This window comes from Pristiophorus japonicus, chromosome 12 (genome assembly GCF_044704955.1).
Source record: "Pristiophorus japonicus isolate sPriJap1 chromosome 12, sPriJap1.hap1, whole genome shotgun sequence".
Classification (NCBI taxonomy): Eukaryota; Metazoa; Chordata; class Chondrichthyes; family Pristiophoridae; genus Pristiophorus; species Pristiophorus japonicus.
This window is the reverse complement of record NC_091988.1, coordinates 75,237,225-75,257,252: the sequence shown is the minus strand read 5'-3', so window position 1 is coordinate 75,257,252 and position 20,028 is coordinate 75,237,225. Positions and strand designations below refer to the sequence as shown.

Below are 20,028 nucleotides of genomic sequence, written 5' to 3'. Positions count from 1 at the left end.
AACTAATTGATCCTAACGACGAAACTGCTCCCTGGCCTTCTTAAAGGGCAGGTGTTGCGACTGTGTCTTGACTTCGGTCTGACTTGCTTGAGAAGAGATGGCTGAAGGGGAACCTTTGAGGAGGACCAGCCGCTTCAACCTCGCTGAGCTGAATAGCCCGATGCAAGCTGTGGAGGGAAGGAGGCGGCTACTCTTCCCTGGTACTGATGGGCGACCAATTGGAGCATCTTCCTAAATGCCTGGAGAAAGATTGCAGAGGAGATTTCAGGGACCTCCATTCACCAGCGCACCGCAACCCAATGCAGGAAAAGTTTCACCGACCTTATTCGACTAATGAAAGTGAGTACATGTTCCCCCAACTCCTCACCTTACTGCAAGACACTCCTTCACCTTAACTTCTTTCTCACCAAACTATGGTCTCAATTTTCTCCAGTTATCTGCTCCATTTTTTTGGCCTAAATTAAAATATCCAAGTTTCCCCAAAGATTGTGCACCAGCGTAACTCAGTTAGTTATGATTTTTTTAGGTTATTTTTTTTTTGCATCATAGGGCATAAGCCGATGTCTGCGCCAGTTTTTCACATTTATGCAAGTTTGGCCAACTTACATTTCTCTTAAGACAGTGTATGTGACCACTCCCAAAAAACCTGCTGGGCACTTAAGAAAAACCAACGCGCATTAAAAAATCGGCGCAGAAAGACGCCATTGTTTTTATGCGAAGTTTTGGAGGGAGCCAAGAAGACATTAAATATGCATCATGAAACTTAATTTTTTGAAACTTAAAATGGAGAAAATGAAAGTCTAATGCAATTCTTTAATTTTAGATTTTTTTCAAAATGCCACACCACCACCAAACATCTCTTCACCGGTCTCGAGGGTTGGAGCGTTGACTGGAAGAATCGCTCCCTCGCCCAGACACAGGGGCTCAGGGCTTATCTTCAAAAGAAGCCCGGGGGGGGGGGGGGGTGGAGGGGTGCGGTGATTCTGCCAGATTGAGCCCGGTAAGGAAACGTTTGGTCGATGGTGGGGTGGTACTTTGAAAAAAATCTAAAATTAAAGAATTGCATTAGACTTCGTTGCCCCAAATGTCCTTATATGAATGCCTAGCTTTCCATTCTAAGCAAGCCTATTGCTCATGCACAGACCAGGCTGTGGTCCATACTAGGGCGTCGACCTCAGTGAGAGAGAGAGCAGAGAAGCTTTAACTCCTTGTCCTGCTGGTTTGAGCTTCTTAATTATGGCGGCAATATTGACAATGCCATATCTTGTGCAAGCCTTCCGCTTGATGGTGCTGCGGAGGAGACGATTGATTCGATGGCATCGCATGAGGAACCTCAGAGCACGTAGGATGATGGGCAGGAGGCCTTACCCATATCGGATATATCGAGACAGGCATTCATACCTGCACCTTGAGTGATGCAGACTGTGTGAGGTGGTTGCGTTTCTGCAAAGAAGTTGTAACCGATATCTGTGAGTTAGTAAAAGCAGAACTGTAACCTAGAAGCGTCAGGAAAACTGCTTTGTCGGTTGAAGTGAAGTTACAGCTGCACTTTCATTCTATGCATCTGGATCATTCCAGGCCACAATTGGAGATGTATGCACCATTTCTCCACATGCAACACATATCTGCATTCGGCAGGTGACTGTTGCACTATATGCCCAGAGGAATGATTACATAAAGGTCCCCATGACTGCCCAAGCAATGTGTGACAGGGCTGTGGACTTCTCCAGGATTGTTGGCTTTCCAAAGGTACAGAACTGCCTTTCGAGCACCTTTGGAGGATTTCGAGATGTACAGGAACAGAAAAGGCTTCCACTCCGTTAATGTGCAACTCGTGTGTGACGACATGCATCGTATCATGTTAGTTGTCTCGCGATACCATGGGTGCACCCATGATGCATTCATCCTATGCAAGAGCGCTATATCTGCCATGTTTCGGCAATAGCCAGAAGGGCAGAGCTGGCTGCTGGGAGATAAAGGGTATAATCTCGCCACCTGGCTCATGAAGCCCCAACGCGTAACATAGAAACATAGAAACATAGAAACATAGAAAATAGGTGCAGAAGTAGGACATCCAGCCCTTCGAGCCTGCACCACCATTCAATAAGATCATGGCTGATCGTTCCTTCAGTACCCTTTTCCTGCTTTCTCTCCATATCCCTTGATCCCTTTAGCCGCAAGGGCCATATCTAACTCCCTCTTGAATATATCCAATGAACTGGCATCAACAACTCTCTGTGGTAGGGAATTCCATAGGTTTACAACTCTCTGAGTGAAGAAGTTCCTCCTCATCTCAGTCCTAAATGGCTAACCCAGACGGAAGCTGACCTGGAATACACATTGCGACACGCAGCATAATAGAGAGGACCATTGGCATCTTGAAACAGTGTTTCCAATGCCTGGAACATTCCGGAGGCTACTTGCTATACTCCCCTGAGATTGTCGGTCAGTTCACTGTTGTGTGCTGCATGCTGCATAACTTAGCCATCATGAGGCAGCAGCAGTTGGTAGTAGAAGACCCACCTGAGGTGAGAGTGGCTGATGATCAGGAGGAAGATGAGGAAGCCATGCAACTACTTGAACCTGGAGCACGATGGTGGGGGAGGACGGGCCATCGTGCCCCTTTAACGATTGACGAGCCTTGCGCCAGCAATTCATCTGTGAACGTCTTGCTGCCTGAAGGAGGGAGAGAGAAAACGGAATTATAGACTGGTTAGCCTGACATCGGTATGGGGAAAATATTGGAATCAATTATTAAAGATGTAATAGCAGCGTATTTGGAAAGCAGTGACAGGATCGGTCCAAGTCAGCATGGATTTATGAAAGGGAAATCATGCTTGACAAATCTTTTAGAAGATTTGAGGATATAACTAGTAGAGTGGACAAGGGAGAATCAGTGGATGTGGTGTATTTGGACTTTCAAAAGGCTTTTGACAAGGTCCCATACAGAGATTAGTGTGCAAAATTAAAGTACATGGTATTGGGGGTAATGTATTGATGTGGATAGAGAACTGGTTGGCAGACAGGAAGCAAAGAGTAGGAATAAACGGGTCCTTTTCAGAATGGCAGGCAGTGACTAGTGGGGTACCGCAAGGTTCAGTGCTGGGACCCCAGCTATTTACAATATACATTAATGATTTAGATGAAGGAATTGAATGTAATATCTCCAAGTTTGCAGATGACACTAAGATGGGTGGCAGTTTGAGCTGTGAGGAGGACGCTAAGAGGCTGCAGAGTGACTTGGGCAGGTTAGGTGAGTGGGCAAATGCATGGCAGATGCAGTAAAATGTAGATAAATGTGAGGTTCTACTTTGGTGGCAAAAACAGGAAGGCAGAATATTATCTGAATGGTGACAGATTAGGAAAAGGGTAGATGCAACAAGACCTGGGTGTCTTGGTACATCAGTCATTGAAAGTTGGCATGCAGGTACAGCAGGTGATGAAGAAGGCAAATGGCATGTTGGCCTTCATAGCGAGAGGATTTGAGTATAAGAGCAGAGAGGTCTTACTGCAGTTGTACAGGACCTTGGTGAGGCCACACCTTGAATATTGTGTACAGTTTTGGTCTCCTAATCTGGGGAAGGACATTCTTGCTATTGAGGGAGTGCAGCGAAGGTTCACCAGACTGATTCCCGGGATGGCAGGACTGACATATGAAGAAAGACTGGATCGACTAGGCTTATATTCACTGGAATTTAGAAGAATGAGAGGGTATCTCATAGAAACATATAAAATTCTGACGGGAATGGACAGGTTAGATGTAGGAAGAATGTTCCCGATGTTGGGGAAGTCCAGAACCAGGGGCCACAGGCTAAGGGTAAGGGATAAGCCATTTAGGACCAAGATGAGGAGAAACTTTTTCACTCAGAGAATTGTGAACCTGTGGAATTCTCTACCACAGAAAGTTGTTGAGGCCAGTTCATTAGATATATTCAAGAGGGAGTTAGATGTGGCCCTTTCAGCTAAAGGGATCAAGGGGTATGGAGAGAAAGCAGAAATGGGGTACTAAAGTTGCAAAAATGATCAGCCATCATCATATTGAATGGTGGTGCAGGCTCGAAGGGCCAAATAGCCTATTCCTGCACCTATTTTCTATGTTTCTATGAAGGCTCAGCGGCAATTATTCCAAATGGACCATCTTTAGTGTTTGGACCTGTTCCGTAATGTTGCGTTGTGTTAATGGAACAAATAATGGGAATGATTCTTCTTTAGTTCAAAAGATTGTGTTAATAATGGAACAAATAATGAAAATTAATGTTATAATTTAAAATATATTTTATTCAAAAGTTTAACACTTGTTTGTACTTAACTTTAATAAAAATATTCTTGAATCAAACTTTAAAGTTTTCAGTTACAGTCACTTACAAACATTAAGATCACTTACAAACTTTAGATCACCCCTACAAATTCTACGAGCACTTAAAAACTTTAAGATCACTTAGAAACTTTTAAACTTGTAAATTTACATAACTTACAAAAAACATTTAATTTGAGAAATTACAACAGTAACAACAATAATAACAACAATAACAACAACAGCAGCAAAGAAAGACTGCACCCATCTCTCCTCCACCTTATTCTAAGACTGCCCACTGTGCTTGGTCTTCTTGACTCCACCCCTGAATGCAGGGTACCATGCTTATTCTTTCGAGCATCTCGGGCAATGTGCACTTCTTGATGGGGGGCATAGGCAGACAGTACTATGGAAGGCCCGGCTTTGGCCTATTCAGAGATTGGTCTGGGCATTGAAGTGGCAGTGGCAGTTGATTCTGTCAATGGCCGCGGGGTCTAGGTATGTTCCCTTATTGCAGCAGCTAACTTCAACATTCCCTCCCTCATGTGCCCTGACACTGTCTCAACTACCTGCAAAATTCCCTCCCTCATGTTCATTGACAGTGTATTAGCTGTCTGCGACATTCCCTCCCTCATGTGCCTGGACAGTGTTCCCATTTCTGGTGAGAGTGTTGTAATTTCTCCCGACAGCCCGATACCTCATCACCCACCCCACTGATGGTGACCAGGAGTGATTGTGTAAGGTCAATGCTCCCCACACTCATTGCCATCATCGGAACCACCTCTATTAGATCCTGCACCTCAGGAGAGCGCTGTCGAGCTCTCCTTTCCCTCCTCACCCTGGGTGTGGCTCGCTGCATCCTACTGGGAACCGCAGCCTTGGCGGTGGGGCACTGGGTGTGCCTTGCTATATCCCACTGGCATCCCCAGACTCAGACTGTGAGAAACCATGGAATGTCCCAACACTTGTACCACTCAGGAAAGGGCCTGGTACCTCAATGGGAGGCACCTGCACCTCCTCCAGAGTAAATACAACAGTAGGAGCTTCATCCATCCCCTACTCCTCACCACCATGCTCTTGGTCTGGAAGGTGGGATTGGAAGATGTTCTTCTCTTCAGGCTCGTCCAACTCTGAATCTTCTTCTGCATTGGCTTCAGCCTCGTCAGGGTTGGCCTCAAATTCTGCAAAATATAACAAAATAGACAACTGGTTAACAGCAGAGGAGGGGACAGGGTGGCATGAGTAGGCATATACAGCACAGGCAGCAGGCTTATTTGAAGGACCACGATGAATGATAGCATATTACATCAACCGAAGCGTAGCTGTTGGAGACATCCCCATGAATTGAAGTATGGCTAGCCCACACAGTACTTAACATTTAGCAAAGCCAGACTATGGAGTTTGCAAGGCTTACCCTCTCCCTCGAGTGTGGGCCCAGCTTGTGCAGTAGTGATTGCTTTTCTCCAGGCAGGACCTATCAAAGCAACGACCCTGTCTGCCAAGTGTGTCAGTGGGTGTAGATTTGCCGGACCTCCTCCTGTTCGAGTTCTTTCATTTTGTTGTGTGCCACCTTCCACTGCAAAGATGAAAATATAACTTTTTAGAGAGGGTGTCTATCTGCTGGGTGGGACATATACAGATGGTCACATTTACAATTGCAATTCTAGTGAATAAACAAAAATATTACTTACACTAACTACTTGACCAAGGTCCTGCCATTTCTTTTTGCACTGGCCTCCAGACCTCGGGGTGGTCACCATTGCACAGTAATCTTCTGCAAGTTGATTCCAGCATTTCTTCATTTCTTTTGGTGAAACTTTTATGTGATCTCTGCTGGTGTCCAGCTTGTGCCATCTGGCCTCAATCATAGTAACTGGTGCCTCCACTTCATCCTGTGAGAAATTCTTGATCCTTGATCCGTGTTGCATCTTGTTTTGCAGCTCCGATTTTTCCAATAAGAATTAAAGTTTTTAAAAAATGGCTGATTGCAGACCGGGAGCTGTACTGGGCATGCGCGCCCATAGCAATCACATCAAATACATCCTTTATTTTTCCGCGCATGCGCAGAAGGGGGGCGAAATCCTTTTTTCGGTGCAAATATTAGACCCCACCCCCTCCGAAGCTGAAGGACAGGCTGCGCGGCGCCAATTTCAAAAAATAGAATGGGGAAACTTGCAAGTTTTTTTTGGAGCAGTCGGTGCCAAAAAATACGAGCGTAACTCTGGCAATATGCCAAAAAGCGGCATTGGGGAAAATTGAGCTCAATATAGTAGCTGAAGTAGCATTTGATTGCTGAGGACTGTATGTGGGCATGCTCACAATGGAGGCTCCCTTGCATGTGGGATTCACAGCTGTATGCCATGGACCCACACTTGCACTAATTGCCGAGGCCTCAGGAAACTGCGACTTACCAACCCTTCTTTGCTTTATAGGCCAAGATGGCATGCAACTGTGCTCAGCAACAAGCCACTGGTGGGGGTGAGTTGGAAAATGTGGAGCTGATTGATCTGGAGGAGAGGGTACAGCGGCTAGTGTGCACGCGTGTTGCAATCTCTGTGGCTGCTGGTTGCTCCAATGGCGCTGGGGGCAGCATGGGTAAGTGAAGGCCTCTTTGCAATGCCATTTCTCCCTGACAGTGCAATGGGCGACCTGGCTATTGCTTATGCTTGTGTGCAAGCTGCTTGCTGCATGGTGCAATACTACACCTCCACTCACAGCACCCCTTCTCCCTTTTGTGATTGCAGATGAGACCCCATGTTAGCCAAAGTGAGACGGACACCCTTGACACGACTGGCAGCCAGAGTCGGGAGGACACACTTGATGCCCTGGATGATCTTGGCAGCATGTCCGATGAGGGAGATGGAGAGGGGGAGAGCTCTGTCAGCAAAACCGCGACACTGCTTTCTACAGTTCCACGCACCAGCTCAGATACTAGGAATCCGAGGTCGGGTACCTTAGATTTAGGAGAGGGGTCTGCACTGGGTGATGCACCGGGGCCTAGCAGGCTGCAGCATGGTGAAGGGCCAAGGGAACCTCAGGCGCCATCTCTTCGGGGGGTCGAGTGCACAGCCGAGTCCTGCTGATGAGGACTCAGGCGAGCTCATCGATGTTGGTGTTTATGAACAAAGGGTGGTGGCCATGCAATCCGAGCTCTTGGCGGCAGTACAAGGGGTGCCCAAGAGGTTGTCGCAAGTGGTGAGGAGCTTGGAGGAGTCCGCCTTCCGCATTGTTAACAGCTCTGCGCACACCATGGAGACCATCATTGCCAGTGTCCAGAGTGACCATGCGGATCCAGCTGCAACGACGCGTCTCTTGGCGAGGTGACAGCTGCCATTCCAGCACTGGCATGAGGGAGCGAGCGTGGCTATGCTTCTTTGGACAGGCTGGCCGCTGCCCTGGAAGCTTACATTGCTCTCATGCACTCTGGGCAACAGGCCATGGAGCATCTGACTGCTGTCATCTCTGATGGCTTCCAGAGTGTAGCTGCTGTCATGCAGTCTCAGCTGGAGGCGACGCGAGATCTTACTGCTGCCATTGCGGCTGGGTCCACCACGGTCGACAGGGGGCCGAACGGTGCCACCCCACTCCGCCGACCTGTGCTCCAGCAGCTTGGTGGGGAAGGTGGCTGCTGCCCCGGGGGGTGGCGCTGGTTCCTTGGACCAGGATATTGATGTGGGCTCTCTGGTTCACAGCGGCCCTGAGCTGAGACCTGCCACTCCGCCATTGCTGCCGACCATGACCTCGCCCCAGCCACTTCCGACTGTGGCCTAGTCTGCAGCCAGCCCTTCCAGGGCCAGAGCTGGTCAAGGGCGTCGGAGAAGGACGTCTGTAGCTTCCTCTACAAACACACAGCATCCTTCCCAAAGCCAGGAGGCAGCCACGGGGGAGACACCACGGCGTACTGTAAGGATAGGTCTGCGGAAGGGGGGTGGGTGGGTAATAAGGAATTGCACAAAGGTGATAATTGATAATGTTGATGTTTTGTGCTCTCATTGTTCGGGATGTAAGAAATCTTTATTTTGTTTTGGAAATTTCTGAATAGGTCTCTCATTTAACTGTACGGGAATGATGTGTGAGAGGGCTTACAGATTGCCCCATGGACATGGCCGGATGCAGGCGCAACTGGGCATTGAGTTATGTGAACCGCGCAGTTATGAGACAGCTTTGTGCTTCCCTTGCGGGTCACCATGGCGATGCCGCCTCCTGCGTGGCTGCCCACCCGCACCCTGCCCCTCCTCCTGTGCCTCCTCCTCATGCACTTCCGGATAATTCTCCTCCTCCTTTTCCTCCACCCTTGGCACTGCTACCTCGTCCTCCAGTGGCTCTGCCCTCATGATGGCCAGGTTGTGGAGCATGCAGCACACCACCACCAATATGGAGACACGCTCAGGCGAGTACTGCAGCACACCCCCTGAGCAGTCCAGGCAATGGAATCTCTGCTTCAGAATCTCAATTGTGAGCTCGATGATGGTCCTGGTGGCCAAGAGACTGTCATTATAGACGAGTTGCACCTCAGTTCTCAGGTCGCGAAGAGGAGTCATGAGCCAATTGCTCAGTGTGTAGCCCTTGTCACCGAGAATCCAGCTGCAATCTTGATTCAGCAGAATGAAGAGGCCTGGCATACCGCTCAGGCACAGTATGAAAGAATCGTGGCCGCTGCCAGGAAATTGGACATCAACTTCCATAATTTTGCGGTTGTGGTCGCAAACCAGTTGAAAATTAAGGGAGTGAACACCTTGCGGTTTAGGTAGACCTCGGGAGTGTGTTGGGGTGGTCTCAGACCCACATAGGTGCCATCAGTGACTCCCTGGACCTTGGGGAACCGGCAATGTGCAAGAATCCAGTCTCCAACTGCTTGTCCCTGCTCATAGGGAAAGAGATGTAATTGCCCCTCCTCCTATTCAGAGCATCAGTGACCTCGGAAGGTAGCAGTGCCATAAAAGTTCAGGGCAATAGTGACCTCGGAGACCATGCTCAGGGCTGTCCTCACCCATGTTTGCTGCTCCAAGTCTGCCTGCAGCAGATTGCAGAGCTCCGTCACTATGTCCTTGCAGAATCGTAGTCTGCGCAGGAACTGATCATCATTCAAATCCCTGTACGAGAATTGGTGACAGAAAACACTTTGTCGATATGGCCTGGCACCCCCACATCTGTGCAGCCATTGTGCCTCATTGGCTTCTCCCTGCTGGCTCCTCTGCCTCTGCAGGCTGCTGCTGCCCAGCATCTGCCTCCGCTGCACGCTGCCTCCTGGCCTGCTGGTGCGGGGGGTCCGTGTACCTCACTTTTCTCCTTAGGGCCATCCTTGCTGAGGGCCTTCCTGTGGCAACTCTCTGGCACCTCTGTCACCATCTCCCTGGCCCTCTCCATGCTGGGCCGCCATGATTGCTGCGGCCCTTACCCGCTGCCTCTGCAGTCATTGGACCCAGCGCCACCTTCTCCTCCTCGCCTCAGCGGCACGCACAATGTGCAAGAGGCATTGGCCTGCCAGCACTACCCACATTTCCAACCCAAGCCCAGCCTCCTCGATGTCGGCTCCCTGTTCTGCAGGTGGAGGCGCCTCCAGCACTCGCAAACAATCGAGCACTGTATCGTCACACTGCTTCTGAAATACGGTGAAAAAGTTGCCGACGCAAATGCGCCAAAAACTAACAGACCTTTAAGGAACACTGACGGTCTGCATCAGGAACTAGGCACCAACCAAACAAACCTACTCTTGGCACCGTCGAGCGGTCAGAAGATTATTCGAGCAGAATGTGGCTTCCAGCCCGGGATGTCGGTGGTGCGCACTCTGATAACACACTGAGGAGTGTCAGCCAACAGCGCAGCGGCAGTGAGGGGAAGCGATGCAGTGACACTCACCGCCGGGAAACCTCGGCAGGGCAATTGGGCGAGCGGTGGCTATTCCACTCCGCAGCATGGCCACTGATTTCCGGTGGTAACAAATCTTAAGGCAAGGGGCAATTTCGGCCCCAAGATATCTTACTGCAATTATATCGGGCCCTGGTAAGACCGCATCTGGAGTATTGTGTACAGTTTTGGTCTCCTTACCTAAGGATATACTTGCCATAGAGGGAGTGCAACGAAGGTTCACCAGACTGATTTCTGGGATGGGGGGGATTGTCCTATGAGGAAAGATTGAGTAGACTAGAAACATAGAAATGTAGAAACATAGAAATTTACAACGCAGAAAGAGGCCATTTCGGCCCATCGTGTCCACGCCGGCTGACAAAGGGCCACACGGACCTTGGTCAGCAGCCCTAAAGGTTACATATAAATCTATGAACAATGACGAAAAGGCAAAGAGCACCCAGCCCAACCAGTCCGCCTCACACAACTGCGACACCCCTTATACTGAAACATTCTACTCTCCTCCCTAACCAGAGCCATGTGATCTCCTGGGAGAGGCAAAAACCAGATAAAAACCCAGGACAATTTAGGAAGAAAAAATCTGGGAAAATTCCTCTCCGACCCATCCAGACGATTGAAACTAGTCCAGGTGATCACCCTGGGTGTATTCGATTCCCTGCAACACTTACCATTATATCTGCGCCGTCCAACAAAAGGTCATCCAGTTTAATCCCAATTACCAGCTCTAGGTTCATAACCCTGCAGGTTACTGCACTTTAAGTGCCCATCCAACCATCTCTTAAAAGTGATGAGGGTTTCTGCATCCACCACTCTTCCAGGCAGCGAGTTCCAGATCTCCACAACCCTCTGCGTAAAAAAGCGCCCCCCTCAAATCCCCTCTAAACCTTCCACCAACCACCTTAAAACTATGCCCCCTCATAATAGATCCCTCCACCAATGGAACTAGATCCTTACTATCCACTATGTCCAGGCCCCTCAATATTTTGTACATCTCAATGAGGTCTCCTCTCAATCTCCTCTGTTCCAATGAGAACAAACCCAGCCTATCCAATCTGTCCTCATAACTAAGATTCTCTATTCCAGGCAACATCCTAGTAAATCTCCTCTGCACCCGCTCTAGTGCAGTCACGTCCTTCCTATAATACGGCGACCAGAACTGCACATAGTACTCCAGCTGTGACCTAACCAAAGTATTATACAATTTAAGCATAACCTCCCTGCTCTTATATTCTATGCACCAGCCAATAAAGGCAAGCATTCCGTGTGCCTTCTTAACCACCTTATCCACCTGGCCTGCTACTTTCAGGAATCTGTGGACAAGCACTCCAAGGTCCCTTTGTTCATCTACACTATTAAGTGGCCTATCGCTTAATGTGTATACTCTTTCCTTATTAGCCTCCCAAAGTGCATCAACTCACACTTCTCTGACTTAAATTCTATTTGCCACTGCTCTGCCCACCTGACCAGTTAAGCTTATATTCTCTAGAGCTTAGAAGAATGAGAGGTGATCTCATTGAAAGTCTCAGGAAGGATGTTCGTGCTATTGAGGGAGTGCAGCGAAGGTTCACCAGACTGATTCCTGGGATGGCAGGACTGACATATGAGGAGAGACTGGATCGACTGGGCCTGTATTCACTGGAGTTTAGAAGGATGAGAGGGGATCTCATAGAAACATATAAAATTCTGACGGGACTGGACAGGTTAGATGCAGGAAGAATGTTCCGATGTTGGGGAAGTCCAGAACCAGGGGACATAGTCTTAGGATAAGGGGTAAGCCATTTAGGACTGAGATGAGGAGGAACTTCTTCACTCAGAGAGTTGTTAACCTGTGGAATTCCCTACTGCAGAGAGTTGTTGATGCCAGTACATTGCATATATTTAAGAGGGAGTTAGATATGGCCCTTGCGGCTAAAGGGATCAAGGGGTATAGAGAGAAAGCAGGAATGGGGTACTGAAGGAATGATCAGCCATGATCTTATTGAATGGTGGTGCAGGCTCAAAGGGCCGGATGGCCTACTCCTGCACCTATTTTCTATGTTTCTATGTTTCTATGAAGCATACAAAATTTCTTACAGGGTCTGACAGGGTAGATGCAGGGAGGATGTTTCTCCTGGCTGGGGAGTCTAGAACCAGGGGTCGTAGTCTCAGAATAAGGGGGTGGCCATTTAGGATTGAATAAAGAGAAATTTCTTCACTCAGAGGGTGGTGAGTCTTTGGAATTCTAAGAACATAAGAACATAAGAAATAGGAGCAGGTTTCAGCCATTTGGCCCCTTGAGCCTGCTCCACCATTCAATAAGATCATGGCTGATCTGATCTTGGGTTCAATTCCACTTCCCTGCCCACTCCCCATAACCTTTTATTCCCTTGTCGCTCAAAAATCTGTCTATCTCCACCTTAAATATATTCAATGACCCAGCCACAGCTCACTTACAACCCTCTAAGAGAAATTCCTCCTCATCTCCATTTTAAATGAGCGGTCCCTTATTCTGAAACGTTGCCCCACTAGTCCTAGATTTCTCCACGAGGGGAAACATCCTCTCATCGAGCCCTCTCAGTATCTTATATGTCTCAATAAGATCACCTCTCATTCTTCTAAACTCCAATGAGTATAAGTCCAACCTACTCAACCTTTTTTCATACGTCAAACCCTTCATCTCTGGAATCAGCCTAGTGAACCTTCTCTGAACAGCCTCCAATGCAAGTATATCGCTCCTTAAATAAGAAGAGCAAAACTGTACGCAGTACTCTAGGTGTGACCTCACCAATACCCTGTACAGTTGTAGCAGGACTTCTCTGCTTTTATACTCCATCCCCATTGCAATAAAGGCCAACATTCCATTTGCTTTCCTGATTACTTGCTGTATCTGCATACTAACATTTTGTGTTTTATGCACAAGGACCCTCAGGTCCCTCTGTACTGCAGCATTTTGTAATTTCTCTCTATTTAAATAATAATTTGCTTTTTTATTTTTCCTGCCAAAGTGGATAACCTCACACTTTCCCACATTATACTCCATCTGCCAAATGTCTGCCCACTCACTTAGCCTGTCTATATCCCTATGCTTTTTTTGGGGTCCTCCTCACAACTTGCTTTCCCACCCGTCCTTGTATCATCAGCAAACTTGGCTACATTATATTCAGTCCTTTCATCCAAGCCAGTAATATAAATTGTAAATAGTTGAGGCCCCAGCGCCGATCCCTGTGGCACTCCACTAGTTCCCATTTGCCAACCGGAAAATGACCCATTTATCCTGACTCTCTGTTTTCTGTTAGTCAATCCGCTATCCATGCTAATATATTACCCCCAACCCAGTGAGCATTTATCTTGTGCAGTAACCTTTTAATGAGGCATCTTATCAAATGCCTTCTGGAAATCCAAATACACCGTATCCACCCTGCTCATTACATCCTCAAAAGAACTCAAGCAAATTTATCAAACATGATTTGCCCTTCATAAAACCAATTTGACTCTGCTTGATTGAATTATGCTTTTCCAAATATCTTGCTACTGGTTCCTTAATAATGTCCTCCAGCATTTTCCCAATGACAAATGTTAGGCTAACTGGTCTATAGTTTCCTGCTTTCTGTCTGCTTCCTTTTTTAAATAGGGGTGTTACATTTGTAGTTTTCCAATCCACTGGGACCGCCCCCGAATCCAGAGAACTTTGGTAGATTATAACCAATGCATCCATTATCTCTGCAGCCACTTCTTTTAAGACTCTAGGATGCAAGCCTTTAGTCCCATTATTTTACCGAGAACTTCTTCTTTAGTGATAGTGATTGTATTACGTTCCTCCCTCCCTATAGCCCCTTGATTATCCACTATTGGGATGTTTTTAGTGTCTTTTACTGTAAAGACTGATACCCTAGATCGACTACCAGGTGGTTCAGGTGAGGGCTGTGGAGGCTCAGTCATTGAGTATATTCAAGACAGAGATTGATAGATTTTTAGATGTTAAGGGAATTAAGGGATATGGGGATAATGCAGGAAAGTGGAGTTGAGGTAGAAAATCAGCCACAATGTTATTGAATGGCACCCACCTCCCTCCCCACAACGCAACCCACTTTTCCCCCTCCTCTGCTGAAGGTACTGAATCTTTGGGGGGAGACTGGCCTGCTCCTGCTCCTATTTCTTATGTTCCTATGTTCTTATGCTTTCTTCCTCTTTGGGCAGGTAATCTACTGATCAAGAAAGTTCTCAAGTACACATTTCAGAATAGATAGAAACTATTTCCTCTGGTGGGGGAGTCAGAACGAGGGGGCATAACCTTAAAATTAGAGCCAGGCCGTTCAGGGGTGATGTCAGGAAGCATTTTGTCACATAAAGGGTGATGGAAATTTGGAACTCTCTCCTCCCAAAAGCAGTTGATGCTGAGGGGTCAATTGAAAATTTGAAAACTGAGATTGATAGAGTTTTGTTAAGCACAGGTATTAAGGGTTACAGAATCAAGGCAGGTAGATGCAGTTAAGACACAGATCACTCATGAACTAATTGAATGAGTGAACAGGCTCGAAGGGATGATTGGCCTCCTTGTCTTCCTATCAGGCACTCTACCCCACCAAGATTCAGTGCCTTCAGCAGAGGAGGGAGAAAAGTGGGTTGAGTTGTGGGAGGGAGGTGAGTGCTGTGTGGAAATAATAATCCACCTCTCCACCCTATGGAGCCCCTGATTTCAGTCCGATCATTGTGTGGGGGGAGCAGTGAGCGGGGAATCATCACCCGAACCTCCTGGTGGCCCATCCAGGTTATTGACGCCGGAAGTCTCAGTTCCTGGGAAAGCAGCAGAGGAAAACATAGGGAGGAACAATTAAAACATTCCCTGAAAAAATTGGAGTAATCTATCTCTCTGTCTGCCTCTGAGCTCCAGCCTGAGGGATAATAACCCCAGCCCTCACCAACAACAGCATCATCATAGGCAGTCCCTCGTATCGAGGATGACTTGCTTCATGCCAAAAACGGATGAGTTCACAGGTGTTTGAATGAAGGACCTAATATTTCAGATCCCAAACTATATTCTGAAGGGTGGAAGATGCCTGTGCGTGGATTTTTTTAATGTGTGGTGGCCGTTGCACACCAGCCATCACACGGGCTTGACAGAGCTAGGTCTTGGTCCAGTGGCGAGGGTTATCCAAGACGACTGGAGACCAGCTCTGCTGCACGGACCGAGCGCGCACACATATCACAGTGTGGGTTGGCCCGTGCTGCCCCTGGGCCCTGGCCCCGAACTCACGCCTCTCCTGGGCACACCACATCCCTCCACAATCTCTCACCACTCCTGCTGTATCTGCCCACGCTCCAATCACCAACCTGGACCTTGATGACGTCACTCTTCGCTGCCAACGCCCTCCTGCATCAGCTCCCTGAAGTAGTATGCCTCCACGCTGCTCCCGGGCCACCGCATCATTGCTCCATTTATGGCCCTGACCTGCCGCTGGTGGAACTACAGCAACTTGCATTTGTTTAGCGCCTTTAATGCAGTGAAACGTCCCAAGTCGTTTGACCCCTCAGCCCGCGAGTCTGCCCGATATCTGCTCGCGGGATGGAAGTTAAAGGGGTGGTCGACAGCGCCCAGCACCACCATCTTAGTTTTTTAGGTCGGCTAGCCTACTTGTCTTTTCCCGTGGTCTGGGCCACCATTGTGCAGCGAGGCTCTCCGTTTTCGGTGCCGGGCTGCAGCCTCGCTACCACGCTGCCCTAGTGGTCCAAAGGAGGCCATCAGAGGCAGTGTAGAGTGCACAGCGGCCTGCCCCTTTAAGGGGAGGGGTGATGAAGCGCACTTCCTGTGAGGGGCGGTGAGCCCAATTCAGCGGCTAGGGTGGGACGTCTGCGCAAGAGGTCCTGCCCCCAGTGCATTACCGCCCTCCCAGGGGCAATTTCGACCCCTAGATTTTCCTACAGAATTCCGACTGCATGAACCATTGCCTTCCCCATTTACATGTTTTTTTGTTCTTTAAAATGTTAACTGACAGAAATCAGTCAATCCAAGTCCCACTCCAGGCACTTGTGTACATCACCCAGACTGACACTTTCAGTGCGGTACTGAGGGAGCGCCGCACCGTCGGAGGGGCAGTACTGAGGGATCGCTGCACTGACGGAGAGGCGGTACTGAGGGAGCGCTGCACTGTCAGAGGGGCAGTACTGAGGGAGTGCTGCGGTAGCGCCGCACTATTGGAGGGGCAGTACTGAGGGAGTGCTGCACTGTTGGAGGGGCAGTACTGAGGGAGCACTGCACTATCGGGGGGGGGCAGTACTGAGGGAACGCTGCACTGTTGGAGGGGCAGTACTGAGGGAGTGCTCTACTGTTGGAGGGACAGTACTGAGGGAGCACTGCACTATGGGGGGGGGGGGCAGGGGTGGTACTGAGGGAACGCTGCACTGTTGAAGGTGCCGTCTTTTAGATGAGACGTTAAACCGAGGCCCCGTCTGTTCTCTCAGGTGGACGTAAAAGACCCCACAACATTATTTCGAAGAAGAGCAGGAGAGTTCTCCCCAGAGCCTTGGTCAATAATTATCCCTCAACCAACAACTAAAAACAGATGATCTGGTCATTATCTCATTGCTGTTTGTGGGAGCTTGCTGCACTCAATTGGCTCCCGCATTACAACAATGACTACACTTCAAAAGTACAGTACTTAATTGACTGTAAAGCGCTTTGGGATGTCCTGTGGTCATGAAAGGCGCAAGGCGCTGTATAAATGCAAGTCTTTCTCTCTCCTTCATAACAGTAGATTTGATTAATTGTTCGTGGGGTACCAATATGAGTTAATGCGCTCTATCAATGCCAGTCTTTCAGTATTGCTAGTTAATCAGCCGTCTCATCTTTCTGAATTTCTTCCAGGTCTGTAAGGATTGTTACCACCAACTCCACAAGGAGTTGCCGAATGTTGTTGTGGAAGTGTTCACAGTGATTGTAAAGTGGATCAACGACAGACTCCCACCAACAGAGCAATGAGTCAACTTTGAAAATGGAACATTTACGAAAGTGCCCATTCAATTTATATTGGGGATGTACATGTTGGGAGGTGTGGGGGAGGGGAGTAAAACCAATTTTCAACCAACGAATTAGCAAAAAAAAGATTTTTTAGAAAAATGAAACTATGTTAAAACAAGTTCAGCCAATTTTAGGAGCATAAACGTAACTCAAGATTAGGTACAACAGAGCCATTGAAAGCCGTCAGTATTTATTTCCTTCCTAAGCATCCATTGTTTCTGTGTGTGGAGAAACACTTTTCCCGATCTCAATCGACGTTTCTCTGTCCCAATCTGCTGTTCGCTAACCCAAGACGTTTCTTTCTACCCCGATCCAATGAACAGCACCATAGTCACAGGCTCCCCCAGCATTGGAATTACATGTCACTCACAAATCAATCTCACTGTCAGCAAAGTTTGCACAGGTTTCTGCTACATTCACTGGAATGGAGAACTCAGCAGAGACCAGTTGACGCGAGGTGCCGTGCAGCTGTTGCACAGAGTGCTCCGTTAAAAAACAAACAAACACAACACAGAAGCATTGCAGTTAAAAAAGCAATAAAGTGTATCCGGTGATAGAGTAGTGATGCTTCGGTTTGCATTAAATCAGTCAACAACAAAAAAAACCCGAAGTTAAGTCCCGTTCCTTAAGCCTCGCCCAAACTGCGCTGGTTACAGCTGCCGGGATGGATTGGGAGTGCAATAAGGGGCAAGAGTAGGTTCACATCCAAGCAATGGTCACTTCTTAGACACACTACGCGCAAGTGGTAGACTCTCCTCAGCCAAGCTGTTATTGGAGTACCTCACCCCAACACCAGTGCATAGGTAGGCGAGACTGCAGAGTTCGCTCGCACTCTGCTAAGTGCAATGTAGACAAGGCCACGGGTTTACCATTTCCATGGAAGCGCAGACAGAATCATGGAATGCGATTGATAAAATACCAATAAAAACTCCAGGAATCCTACAAAATTAAACTGAGAACATCAGTGCTTATAATGCAGCTCATTCCCTAAATATATTCATAACTTTAAACCTGAGTATCAAATTTATACGAAAAATACAGATTTTATTTGTGTCATTGTACATCTATGATTCACGTAAGACGCTTCCGTCACTTTAATATGGAAGGCTGGTATTCACTACCTAGAACGTATCTGTGTCCCTGGTTATTAACCCACCTACCAGTGGAACTCTTCATGATTTGGAACATCTCCCATAAATCTCTCCTTTACCTTCTCTGCTCTAAGCAGAACAATCCTAGCTTCTCCAGTCATTAGCTGAAGTGTGTCAAATATTCGGGTATTCTGGTTACGGGATGGGAGGGGAGAGATGATTGGCATCTGACAGCATGGAGATGGAAGGCCTTTCTGGGGAAGTCTAGCAATGAGTTGATGTTTTCATGGGATAATGGGCATAATCTCGGGATACGCACTAAAAATACTGTAATCCCACATAATGAAACAAAAAGAATGACTGATTTGGTCACTGGGAGACAGAGACCAATCTCACTCACTCAATTACCCCAATCTCACACACCCAATGGCCCCAATCTCACTAACCCAATGGCCCCAATCTCACTCACCTAATGGCACCAATCTCACTCACCCAGTGGGTCCAATCACCCTCACCGAATCGCTCCAATCTCACTCACCCAATGGTCCAAAACTCACTCAGCCAATGGGTCCAATTTCACTCACCCAATGGCCCCAATCTCACTCACCTAATGGCTCTAGTCTCACTCCCCCAATTATCCCAATCTCACTCACCCAATGGCCCCAATCTCACTCACCCAATGGCCCCAATCTCACTCACCCATGAGGTCCAATCTCACTCACCCAGTGGCCCCAGTCTCAGTCACCCAATTGCCCCAATCTCACTCACCCAATGATCCCAATCTCACCCACCCAATCGCCCCAATCTCACACACCCTATGGCACCAATTTCAGCCCCCCAATGATCACAATCACATTCACCCAATGGCCCCAATCTCACTCACCCAATGGTCCCAATCTCACTCACCCAGTGGCCCCAATCTCACTCACCCAATGATCCCAAACTCACTCACCTAGTGATCCCAATCTCACACACTCAATGGCCCAAATCTCATTCATCCAATGGCCCCAATCTCACTCACCCAGTGGTCTCAATCAACTCACTCTATGGCCCCAATCTCACTAACCCAATGGCCACAATCCCACACAGACAATGGCTCCAATCTCTCTCACCCAATGGCCCCAATCGCACTCACCCAGTGGCCGTAATCTCACTCACCCAATGACCCTAATCTCACTCACCCAATGGCTCCAATCTCTCTCACCCAATGGCCCCAATTTCACTCACCCAGTGGCCCCAAATCCACACAGACAATCTCTCACACCCAGTGACCCTAATCTCTCACACCCAAATCGCCCCAATCTCACTCACCCAATGGCTCCAATCTCACTCCCCCAATGATCCCTCTCACACACTCAATGGCCCAAATCTCATTCATCCAGTGGCCCCAATCTCACTCACCCAGTGGTCCCAATCAACTTATCCAATGGCCCCAATTTAACTCACCCAATGGTCTCAATCAACTCACTCTATGGCCCCAATCTCACTCACCCAATGGCCACAATCCCACACAGACAATGGCTCCAATCTCTCTCACCCAGTGGCCCCAATCGCACTCACCCAGTGGCCGTAATCTCACTCACCCAATGACCCTAATCTCACTCACCCAATGGCTCCAATCTCTCTCACCCAATGGCCCCAATTTCACTCACCCAGTGGTCCCAATCAACTCAACCAATAGCCCCAATCTCACTCACCCAGTGGCTCCAATCTCACTCAGCCAATGGGTCCAATCTCACTCACCCAATGGCCCCAATCTCACTCACTCAATCGCCCCAATC

The 20,028-nt window shown here is 48.2% G+C and overlaps 1 protein-coding gene across 1 annotated transcript in view; it reads left to right on the top strand.

Moving 5' to 3' along the window:
- Window positions 1-17,227, top strand: part of LOC139276781 (monoglyceride lipase-like) — a 104,078-nt gene extending 86,851 nt beyond the window's left edge. The window contains exon 8 of the mRNA XM_070894785.1: window positions 17,004-17,227. Within this exon, the coding sequence (XP_070750886.1) occupies window positions 17,004-17,117 (114 nt within the window). The 3' untranslated portion in view covers window positions 17,118-17,227. The remainder of the gene's footprint in view (window positions 1-17,003) is intronic.
- The last annotated feature ends 2,801 nt before the right edge of the window (window positions 17,228-20,028 follow it).